Raw genomic sequence first — 12,012 nt, forward strand, 5'->3', positions numbered from 1 at the left:
GGAATAACCTAGATGGTCAGGCAGCATCTCTGGAGAACCTGGATAGGTGATGAATTGAGAAAGGGTCTCGGCCCACATCAGCTCAAGGGAGCCGATCCAAACACCTGTTCATGTTCTCCAGATGCCACCTGACCCACTGAGTTAGTCCGGTACTTTGTCTTTTTTTATATAAACCATCATCTGCAGTTCCTTGTTTCTAGAAGATTGTTACAATACAATACATCTTTATTGTCATTGTACAGGGGTACAACGAGATTGGGAATGCGCCTCCCATACGATGCAATAAATGAATGAGCTAGTCAGTATTAATTTAAACAACCCAATAAAACAAATTAGAACAGTTTTAAAACAGAATAAAGTGCAAGTAGATCTGTGCCGGTTCACTGTGCCATGTGACCATCCGGCTCAGCAGGACCGGTTCATAGCAGCTATGGCCCTGGGGATGAAGCTGTTCCCGAGTCTGGACGTGCGGGCGTAGAAGGCCTTGTATCGTCTGCCCGATGGAAGGAGTTCGAACAGACCGTTGCAGGGGTGTGAAGAGTCTCTGTGGATGCTGGTGGCTTTTCTGAGGCATCGTGTGTTGTAGATGCCTTCCAAGGCTGGTAGCTGTGTTCCGATGGTCCTCTGAGCTCTATGGACTATGAGCTCTATTAGACGTTGCAGTAAAAATTAAACTGGTCTCTCCTCTTTAGAAATACTTACATGAAATCACAGGGATAATGAATGGCCATCTATCATTTAAGTGTTCAAACATATGAACACACCAGGCTGCATTTTGTTCCATTTATATTTCGTGTAAGCCAGCATTAATGATCCTTACCGCCATCATGTGTCCAGTTCATGCATTACAATCAGTAATGGAGCATTTAATTTTGGGTCCTTGGATGGAGTTGAGGGGGGAGGTAAAGGTAAATAATTACAATGAGTAATGTCATCTATTTCGGGCTGAAAAAGCCTTCCAAATCTTATTGGGCATTGCAGTCTTGCATTGTACACATGAAATAACGAAATTCAAAACTAGAAGGGCCAAAAAAATTTTTGTAGGAGTGTTTGATATATTAATATATTTAGAAAATAACTTTTAACACTTCCTGTAAAGCTCTGGGACAGTTAAATAATGGGCTAGATATGGCAATGTGGCACAGCGGGTAGAGTTGCTGCCTTATAACGCCAGAGGCCCGGGTTCGATCCTGACTGCATGTGCTGTCTATATGGAGTTTGTACGTTCTCCCCGTTGGTTTCCCCCAGGTGCTCTGGTTTGTATGTTAATTGGCTTCGGTAAAATTGTAAATTGCCCCTAGAGTGTAAGATAGCGCTAGTGTACAGGGTGCTCGCCGGTTGGCATGGACTGTGGGCCAAAGGGCCTGTTTCCACACTGTATCTCAAAACTAAACACAGGATTTATAAAAGATTTAATACCAAAGCTTGATTTCCATGCTCGTAGTATTGGAATAACACGCTCAAATTTACACCTGGCAGCGTAGTCACGTATACGTTGAATCCACACGTTTTTGAATTACCTCCGCTACGTTTCAAGAACGTAATCCCCAGGTGAAATGCAAGGTGCCCGAATTGTCCATTTTCACATCACATGTTTTTAACAACTTGTACAGAATATACAATGATAGCATTCAAAGAAAAGTGTTCACAAATCTCTCAGATTTCAGTCGAATTACACATTTTCACCTTTATCTTCCGGCAGCATTACCCTGACCTCCCCTTTCAAAATGACTGTCTTATTTTCTTTGATAATACACGACACTGCAATCCAGGCAATGGACCTCTTTATTTTGACGATCTCCACGGTGGCCAGGACCTCTTCCCCTGGATGCAGAGGCGTGAGGAAACGCAGCTCTTGTGACAGAAGAATGCAGCCAGGTATTTTGGTTCCCAGAACTGCAGATATTAACCCACCAACCAAAGCGCCGTGCACAACTGGCTTTTCAAACCTGTGGGTTTGGGCATAATCCGTGCTCAGGTGAAGTGGATTAGTATCGCCTGTTAATTCTGAAAATGCAAATACGTCATTCTGGGTAAATACTCTGGTAAGTTCAGCTTTCTCTCCAGCTTGAATATGCACAGACCTGAGAAAATTGTCTTGCAGCACCACAGTGCCACCTGCATGCCACTGGCCCAAGTTCAATGTTCTCCGGAATACACCAAACATCATTCTTGGACCACTGGAAAACATTCTTCCAAAAATCTTACAACTCAGTATGGATGAAGTTACTTCGAACATCACTTATCAAAGTTCTCAATCCAAGAGAAATTCTCTGCTGTTGCCTGCTAGTGCAAGAAGAAATGGGGAGACCTAGACAAGAGAAATAAAAAGGCAATTAATTCATTGGTGCAAACCCAATGGTCGGCAGCATTTTCAAAGTAAAATAAACTATTAAAGATCAGTTTCTTAGTTCATCGTCCTTAAAAGACAACATTTTAATCAACAACTTAGTTTCAGGGAGAAAGCCACAGAGTGCTGGAGTAACTCAGCGGGCCAGGCAGCATCTCCGGAGAACATGGATTGGTGACTTTTCGGGTCGGGACCCTTCTCCAGAGACATGTTCTCCACAGATGCTGTCTAACATGCTGAGTTACTCCAGCATTTTGTGTCTTTCTTTGCACTTCCTTATTATTAATTTCAGGGAGGACAGAAATAAACATTAACTTTATATCAGTGCATTCATCTTGACACACATTTCATTTTTCTTTCCAATCAGATGCACTGCCTATCTGTACTGAATTCATGAATGTTTCACTTACACCTAGTCCTTAGTGAATTGCTGGATGGAATTACTGACTTAGCCGAACTATTAAACCAGCCCATCACACAACAATACTAAAGCTTTTTGTAAGATGGCATAACTTCACAGCAACATTGGCAGATTATTTGTTGAACGGAGACAGTTACCCGACTGGTTCCTATTAAATCTTTCCCCCTCACCTTAAACCAATGTCCTCTGTTTCTCGATTCCCCTACCCTGGGTAATCTAGTTTTAATTGAACTGTTTTGCAGAACATTGAACTTTAGCTCTAAAATCGTGACTTTTTTTCCCCTTGCATGCGCCATTCTGAATTTAAAATTGAAAGTAGGCAGAATCTATGAAGGGATCATAGGTGGGCCAGATGAGACCACTGTGTGTGTTCGGACTAGTGTCAGCAGCAACAGGGGCCTTGGATCAACTACATCCCAGTGACTTCCAATACAACGAACACACACTTCCATTTTCATGTTTGCAAATTATTTTTGTAAACTTTCAGCAACGGCTTAGAAAAGGAAATAACTAGGAAATTTTAAATTCAAAATGGCATATGCTAGGAAAAAAATTTGTCATGATTTTATGTTCAATGCTAACTCTGTGTTCTGCAAAACTGTTACATTAAAACTAAGTTGCCCAGGGTGGGAGAATCGACAACCAGAGGACATAAGTTTAAGGTGAGGGGGGAAAGATTTAAAAGGAACCTAAATGGTAGTGTTTTTTTACACAAAGGGTGGGGGGTGTATGGAACGAGCTGCCAGTGGAGGTAGTTAAGGCAGGGACCATCGCAACGTTTAAGAAACATTTAGACAGGTACATGGATAGGAAAGCTTTAGAGGGATATGGGCCAAACGCAGGCACGTGGGACTAGTGTATGTTGGGGCATGTTGGTCTGTGTGGGCAAGTTGGGCCGAAGGGCCAGTTTCCACGTTGTGAGACTCTAGCCAATTTACCTATGGATTGTCTTCTGCAAGTAAATAACTTAGATTTTAACCATTTAAACATACAATACCTGAATGACTCTGAAAGCACACTTCTTATCTTTACAAGATACCACGAGGGTCAATGCACTCCACACCTTCACCAGGTCACTGTAAACAAGCACACATTGCAGCAGTTTAGACTGTAATGATCATTTTAACAAGGGTCTCGACCCGAAACATCACCCATTCCTTCTCTCCCGAGATGCTGCCTGACCTGCTGAGTTACTCCAGCATTTTGTGAATAAATACCTTCGATTTGTACCAGCATCTGCAGTTATTTTCTTATTTTAACAAGCACCTATGAAATCAACCATTGCATGGCACATCAATGAAGAGAATGTATTTGGAGGTATAACCAAAATTATTAGCAATATTAAGGTTTTAAAGCAAAGGAGAAAACCACTGAAGCAGAAGAGATAAGTAATGGGATGGTAACTAATAGATGAATGAAGAAAATGAACACTTCAAAGGACAGGAATTGGGGTTTTTTTAAATGCAGCTGCTGGAAATGCAAAAAGAAAAACAGACAGTGTTCTGAGGGATCTTCACTGTGAAATGTTAACACCTTTTCCCTTTCACTGTGGGCCAAAAGGCCAGTTCCTCAGATGTACATTTCTGAGAACTATACTCCACACTCGGTATCCTTACCTTTAGACAATAGGTGCAGGAGGAGGCCATTCGGCCCTTCGAGCCAGCACCGCCATTCAATGTGATCATGGCTGATCATTCTCAATCAGTACCCCGTTCCTGCCTTCTCCCCATACCCCCTGACTCCGCTATCCTTAAGAGCTCTATCCAGCTCTCTCTTGAATGCATTCAGAGAATTGGCCTCCACTGCCTCTGAGGCAGAGAATTCCACAGATTCACAACTCTCTGACTGAAAAAGTTTTTCCTCATCTCGGTTCTAAATGGCCTATCCCTTATTCTTAAACTGTGGCCCCTTGTTCTGGACTCCCCCAACATTGGGAACATGTTTCCTGCCTCTAACGTGTCCAACCCCTTAATAATCTGATACGTTTCGATAAGATCTCCTCTCATCCTTCTAAATTCCAGTGCTGTCTATTGTACTTGAGTTTGATTTGATTATATTCAACTCAACAACCTCTTTGGTTGTTGAGCTCTTCTCAAAACCAAAAATGTATAGCCTCCTTTTGCCCTGGTATTTTATTTCATTCTTCACGTTTAAATTGTAACGTTTTATTCTTAATTTTCATATTTTTTTATTTTCATATTTCAGATACAGCGCGGAAACAGGCCTTTTCGGCCCTCCAAGTCCGCACCGCCCAGCGATCCCCACACATTAACACTATCCTACACACACTAGGGACAATTTTTACATTTACCCAGTCAATTAACCTACATACCTGTACGTCTTTGGAGTGTGGGAGGAAACCGAAGATCTCGGAGAAAACCCACACAGGTCACGGGGAGAACGTACAAACTCCTTACAGTACAGCGCCCGTAGTCAGGATCGAACCTGAGTCTCCGGCGCTGCATTCGCTGTAAGGCAGCAACTCTACCGCTGCGCCACCGTGTGAGAAAAGCACCAAGGCAAATTCCTTGTATGTATACATACTTGGCTAATAAAATTTATTCAATTCAATATTCATGTACGGTATTATCTGAGCTGACTGGATGGAATGCAAAACAAGGCTTCTCACTGTATGTCGGTGCACGTGAATGAGGATGGTGAAAATCAGGTGCAATGGAGGAAAGAGAGAAAGCACAGAGTGTCCAAGTGGGAAAAATAAGAGATACATTAGATGAACGTTCTGGGCAAGCCTTGTATTCATAAGTTCATAAGTAATAGGAGCAGAATTAGGCCATTCGTCCCATCAAGTCTTCTCCACCATTCAATCATGGCTGATCTATCTTTCCCTCTCAATCCCATTCTCCTGCCTTCTCCCCATAACCCCTGACACCTGGTTTAGCAGTGTGGAATGGAGCAGATCAAAATAGGAGACTTACCCATCCACTCAATCTAAACAAAAGTCTAGGGACCCCTCATAAGTAGTTGGAATTGAGGATGGCAAAAGTAAGTTTAACAAGATAGTTGCCATTGGAGAAACAAAACAATTAGTCCTCCAGAATAAAGTGTTGTTTTGATAGAAAAGGCTACAGACAGACTACTCAAAATGCTGGAAAAACTCAGCGGGTCAGGCAACATCTCTGGAGGAAAGGAATAGGTGACGTTTCGGGTTGGAATGTCCGATCTAAGACGTCACCTATTGCTTTTCTCCAGAGATGCTGCCTGACCTGCTGAGTTACTCCAGCATTTTGTGTCTATCTTCGGTGTGAGCCAGCATCTGCAGTTCCTTCCTATACAGGCCAGACTATTCAATTTGCTTATGGAATCTAAACCGGTTTTGTGTTACATATGCACGTGATAGGATTGTGTTGATATTTTAAAAGGGCACTACAGTACTGATATTAATGTATTCAAAGCAGCAACTGTCTCTGAGGATCACTATTGTACCCACCTTCCTCGTACCCTCAGAATGGCCGTTAATGATCGCTCTTCAAATTTTAGAACGTCAACAGGTAAGGCAGCTCCAATCTGCAACATCAACATTCACACCACAATCATTCCTGAAGCACCTGGTTTCCATTTCTATTTCAGATTCCAATGCATTTTAAAGATAAGTTTACATAACGATTGATCACTGTAACCACTAACTGTGCAACAACCACATAAATAAGCAATAGACAGAAAAAGAGATTGTAAATGCAAGATCTTTTCTCGCCTCCAGTTTATTCCCCCCCCCCACCCCTACTTTCCATGCCATATCACTCTATGTTAGAGGGCTAACATGAATGTGCTGTGGTGGCTAGCACAGAGTCTGTGGGCCAAAGGGCCCATTTCCATACTGTATGACTCTATGTTAGAGGGCTATGGGCCAAATGGGACTAGCCCAATATGCCAAAGGGGCTGGCATGGACGCTGTGGGCCGAAGGACCTGGCCCTGCACTGTATGACAACGTTAGAGGATTGACATGGATGTTTTGCGATGACTGGTGCAGACTCTGTGGGCTGAAGGGCCTGATTCCATCCTGTATGACTCTGCGTTAGAGGACTGATGGCCAAAGCAGACTAGCCTACTGTATTGTGGGGGCTAGTATAGACTCTGTGGGTCGAGGGGCCTGATTGCATGCTGCATGACTCTAGACACAGAAAGCTGGAGTAACTCAGCAGGACACGCAGCATCTCTGGAGTATGCTGCCTGTCCCACTGAGTTACTCCAACTTTATGTGTTTTTCTTTGGTTTAAACCAGCGTCTGCAGTTCCTTCATACACTATATGACTCTAAGTTAGAGGGCCGGCATGGATGTTCTGTGGTGGCTAGTAAAGACCCATTGGGCCAAATGGGGACTATCCCCAACGTGCTGAGGCGGCTAGTATAGAGTATATGGGCCAAAAGTGCTAGTACCATATGCAAAGTTGGCTAGTATAGACTCTGTGGGCCGAAGGGGACTAGCCCCATGTGCAAAGGTGGCTAGTAGAGACTCTGTGGGCCGAAGGGGACTAGCCCCATGTGCAAAGGTGGCTAGTAGAGACTGTGTGGGCCGAAGGGGACTAGGCCCATGTGCAAAGGTGGCTAGTAGAGACTCTGTGGGCCGAAGGGGACTAGCCCCATGTGCAAAGGTGGCTAGTAGAGACTGTGTGGGCCGAAGGGGACTAGGCCCATGTGCAAAGGTGGCTAGTAGAGACTCTGTGGGCCGAAGGGGACTAGCCCCATGTGCAGAGGTGGCCAGTATAGACTCTATGGGCTGAAGGGGACTAGCCCCATGTGCACAGGTGGCGAGTAGAGACTCTATTGGACGAAGGGGCTAGCCCCATGTGCAGTAACGGGATCATTCCGAGTCAGGATGGATTTACGAAGGGGAAATCATGCTTGACAAATCTACTGGAATTTTTTGAGGATGTAACTAGGAAAATTGACAGGGGAGAGTCAGTGGATGTGGTGTACCTCGACTTTCAGAAAGCCTTCGACAAGGTCCCACATAGGAGATTAGTGGGCAAAATTAGGGCACATGGTATTGGGGGTAGGGTACTGACATGGATAGAAAATTGGTTGACAGACAGAAAGCAAAGAGTGGGGATAAATGGGTCCCTTTCGGAATGGCAGGCAGTGATCAGTGGGGTACCGCAAGGTTCGGTGCTGGGACCCCAGCTATTTACGATATACATTAATGACTTAGACGAAGGGATTAAAAGTACCATTAGCAAATTTGCAGATGATACTAAGCTGGGGGGTAGTGTGAATTGTGAGGAAGATGCAATAAGGCTGCAGGGTGACTTGGACAGGTTGTGTGAGTGGGCAAGGATACATGGCAGATGCAGTTTAATGTAGATAAGTGTGAGGTTATTCACTTTGGAAGTAAGAATAGAAAGGCAGATTATTATCTGAATGGTGTCAAGTTAGGAGGAGGGGGAGTTCAACGAGATCTGGGTGTCCTAGTGCATCAGTCAATGAAAGGAAGCATGCAGGTACAGCAGGCAGTGAAGAAAGCCAATGGAATGTTGGCCTTCGTAACAAGAGGAGTTGAGTATAGGAGCAAAGAGGTCCTTCTACAGTTGTACCGGGCCCTGGTGAGACCGCACCTGGAGTACTGTGTGCAGTTTTGGTCTCCAAATTTGAGGAAGGATATTCTTGCTATGGAGGGCGTGCAGCGTAGGTTCACTAGGTTAATTCCCGGAATGGCGGGACTGTCGTATGTTGAAAGGCTGGAGCGATTGGGCTTGTATACACTGGAATTTAGAAGGATGAGGGGGGATCTTATTGAAACATATAAGATAATTAGGGGATTGGACACATTAGAGGCAGGAAACATGTTCCCAATGTTGGGGGAGTCCAGAACAAGGGGCCACAGTTTAAGAATAAGGGGTAGGCCATTTAGAACGGAGATGAGGAAGAACTTTTTCAGTCAGAGAGTTGTGAAGGTGTGGAATTCTCTGCCTCAGAAGGCAGTGGAGGCCAGTTCGTTGGATGCTTTCAAGAGAGAGCTGGATAGAGCTCTTAAGGATAGCGGAGTGAGGGGGTATGGGGAGAAGGCAGGAACGGGGTACTGATTGAGAGTGATCAGCCATGATAGCATTGAATGGCGGTGCTGGCTCGAAGGGCTGAATGGCCTACTCCTGCACCTATTGTCTATAGTAGGGACTCTGTGGGCCGAAGGGGACTAGCCCAATGGTCTGTGATAGCTAGTAGACTGTGTGGGCCGAAGGGACTGTCTTTCCCCCCCCCCCCCCTCCCCGCTCTGTGCTGGCCGTGGGCTGCGCTCCTACCTCGCCGTGCAAGCCCCTGAGGGCGGCCACGATCGTCTGCTTGAAGGCGGCGTCGCTGAGCCGGAGCCCGGGGCCGCGGGCCTCGCACACCCTGCGGGTTTACACACAAAACAACCAGTCAGCGGTGGGGGGGACCGGGAGACGTGAGGGGGGGGACGGGACGGAGCGCGGCTTCTCTCTCTCTCACTCACAGGCCGACCTTCAGGTACTGGTAGTGGGAGGGGTTGCGGTGAACAAGCCGCTCAGCGGCGGAGCACCCCCGCTCCACGCCCGGGCGGCTCATCGTCCGGCCGGGCCTGCGGTCGGTAGGCCCCACTTCCGGTGCCGGGCTCCACGGCGTCACTGCCGGTCTGCTGCTGTCCAATGGGCGTTCGGTTACCGCCCCGAGGGGGTGGGACCTGGGCCGTTGAGTGACGGGTGAGAGGAGCGATGGGTGGATAAAGGCAGGGCTGGGGGTGGGCCAAGGAGGACAACATGGTGGGCCAAGGAGGACAACATGGTGGGCCAAGGAGGACAACATGGTGGGCCAAGGAGGACAACATGGTGGGCCAAGGAGGACAACATGGTGGGCCTGAAGGAGGTAAAAATGAGGCGGAATGGCGAGGACGCAGGACTAAAGGAGGCGAAAGTGTGAAAAAATGGGCCAAAAGGAGGCAAAAAGTCGAGAAAAGGGGACTAAAGGAGACACAAGAAGGGGGGGTCTCGACACAAAACGTCACCTATCCACGTTCTCCAGAGATGCTACCTGTGCCCTGGGGAGACCACACCTGGAGTATTGTGTGCAGTTTTGGTCTCCTAATTTGAGGAAGGACATTCTTGCAATTGAGGGAGTGTAGCGTAGGTTCACCAGGTTAATTCCCGGGATGGCGGGACTGACATATGATGTAAGAATACAGCGACTGGGCTTGTATTCAATGGAATTTAGAAGGATGAGAGGGGATCTTATAGAAACATGTTAAATTCTTAAGGGATTGGACAGGCTAGATGCAGGAAAAATGTTCCCGATGCTGGGGTAGTCCAGAAACAGGGACCACATTTAAGAATAAGGGGTAAGCCATTTAGAACTGAGATGAGGAACACCACCCATTCCTTCTCTCCAGAGATGCTGCCTGTCCCGCTGAGTTATTCCAGCATTTTGTGTCTATCAAAGATCTGCAGTTGCCGGTTTATACCAAAGATAGACACAAGGTGCTGGAGTAGCTCAGCGGGTCAGGCAGTATTCTCTAGAAATGTTGCCTGTCCCGTTGAGTTACTCCAGCACTTTGTGAAACGTTACCTATCCATGTTCTCCAGAGATGCTGCCTGACTCGCTAAGTTACACCAGCACTCTGTGAAATGTCACCTATCCATGTTCTCCAGAGAGCTGCCTAACCCGCTGAGTTACTCTAGCTTTATGTGTTTATCTAAAAGAGTGAAAAGTGTGGAAAAAAAGGGGCCTAAAGGAGACAAAAAGAAGGCAAAAGTGTGAAAAAATGAGACTAAAGTGTAACAAAAGGGGATCAATTGAGACATAAATAAGTTAAAGGGTGAGAAAATGGTGACAAAATGGAATTAAAGGAGACAACAGTGTCAGATAGGGAGAATCATAGTATAAAAACAGGCCCTTTGCCAAACCAAGTCTGAAGAAGGGTCTCGATCTGAAACGTCACGCTTTCCTTCTCTTTAGAGATGCTGCCTGTCCTGCTGTTACTGCAGCTTTTTGTGTCTATCTTCGGTTCCAATCAAGATGCCCCATCTACACTAGAACTGTCTACCTGCGTTTGGCCAGTCTGCCTTTAGCCCTTTCCTATCCATGTACCGTGTCTTTTGAACTTTGCGACAGTACCTTCAACTATCTCCTTTAGCAGCTCGTTCCATATACACTCTCCCCTCTGTGTGAGAAAGTTGCTCTCGGGTTCCTATTAATTACTTCCCCTCTCACCTTAAACCAATTCCCTCTGGTCCTTGGTTCCCCTACTCTCTGCATTCACCCTATCTATTCCACAAATTGCCTAATTCTACTCCTATCACATGATCTTATGGGGAGAAGGCAGAAGATTGGGGTTAGGCGGGATAGATGAGCCATGATTGAATGTCGGAGTAGACTTGATGGGCCGAATGGTCTAATTCTACTCCTATCCCTTATGATCATATGACATGGATGATTTGGGCTGAAGGGCCTGTTTCCATACCGCTGCTACATGGAAGAGGAAGGCAGGAAATTACTTAAATGGTTTCTTTAATGTCACATGTACCAGGTACAGTGAAATATTGTTTTCATAGACTTGCTGAGCTGCATGCAAAAAATGTATCTCACTGTACCTAATACCTGTGACATTAAAGAAACCATAGAAACCACTGAAGCGATTTCCTGCCTTATGAATATTTGAGCTGGCATTTGCATGTGATGTTGCTCAATGATATCGAGCTGTTTTCACAGTGCTGCTGTTCAGTAGTGCTGCCTGAACCGTGTATCCCATTACATCTACGTTTATTATTGTTCACAGCTACGTTCACAAGCTCAAGTGAAAAGCTTTGTTTTGCATGCTATCCCACAATCAGATAATAATGTACATAAATACAATGAAGCCAAACTCCAGCGACACAGCAGTAGATTTGCTGCCTCACAGCGCCAACGACCGGGATCCGATCCTGACCTCAGGTACTGTCCTGTGTGGAGTTTGCACGTTCTCCCTGTGACAGCGTGGGTTTCCTCCCACATCCCAAAGACCTGCGGGTTTGTAGATTAATTGCCCCTCTGTAATTTGCCCTGAGTGTGTAGGAAGTGGGACAACATAGAACTAGTGTGAATGGGTGATCGATGGTCGGTGTCGACTCGGTGGGCCGAAGGGCCTGTTTCTGTGCCTTATCTTTCAATCAATCAAAAGCGACTTTTAAAAAATGGCATGCACGGAGCTGGAAATCAGGATTTCAGACAACGTTTGAATCACAGATTGTCGTGAAAGAAAGTCTTTATTAAGATATTACTGGACATGATTTGTGAATT

At 45.7% G+C, this 12,012-nt stretch overlaps 1 protein-coding gene across 2 annotated transcripts; it reads right to left on the reverse strand.

The window, feature by feature from the left end:
• Positions 1–9,349, reverse strand: rpp14 (ribonuclease P/MRP 14 subunit). 2 transcript variants are annotated; one of them, XM_078414588.1, is made up of 5 exons: positions 9,218–9,349; positions 9,027–9,117; positions 6,220–6,296; positions 3,769–3,847; positions 2,124–2,311 (listed from the first exon to the last, which is right to left on the reverse strand). In XM_078414588.1, exons 1-5 carry the CDS (start codon positions 9,307–9,309, stop codon positions 2,255–2,257), a joined length of 396 nt encoding a protein of 131 aa, XP_078270714.1. In that variant the 5' UTR covers positions 9,310–9,349; the 3' UTR covers positions 2,124–2,254. The 2 variants fall into 2 exon arrangements, with proteins under 2 accessions (XP_078270713.1, XP_078270714.1); XM_078414587.1 differs by lacking the exon at positions 6,220–6,296 and having other exon boundaries at positions 1–2,311; positions 9,218–9,265.
• Between the last annotated feature and the right edge of the window lie 2,663 nt (positions 9,350–12,012).

The sequence above is a fragment of the Rhinoraja longicauda genome, chromosome 17 (genome assembly GCF_053455715.1).
Source record: "Rhinoraja longicauda isolate Sanriku21f chromosome 17, sRhiLon1.1, whole genome shotgun sequence".
NCBI lineage: Eukaryota > Metazoa > Chordata > Chondrichthyes > Rajiformes > Arhynchobatidae > Rhinoraja > Rhinoraja longicauda.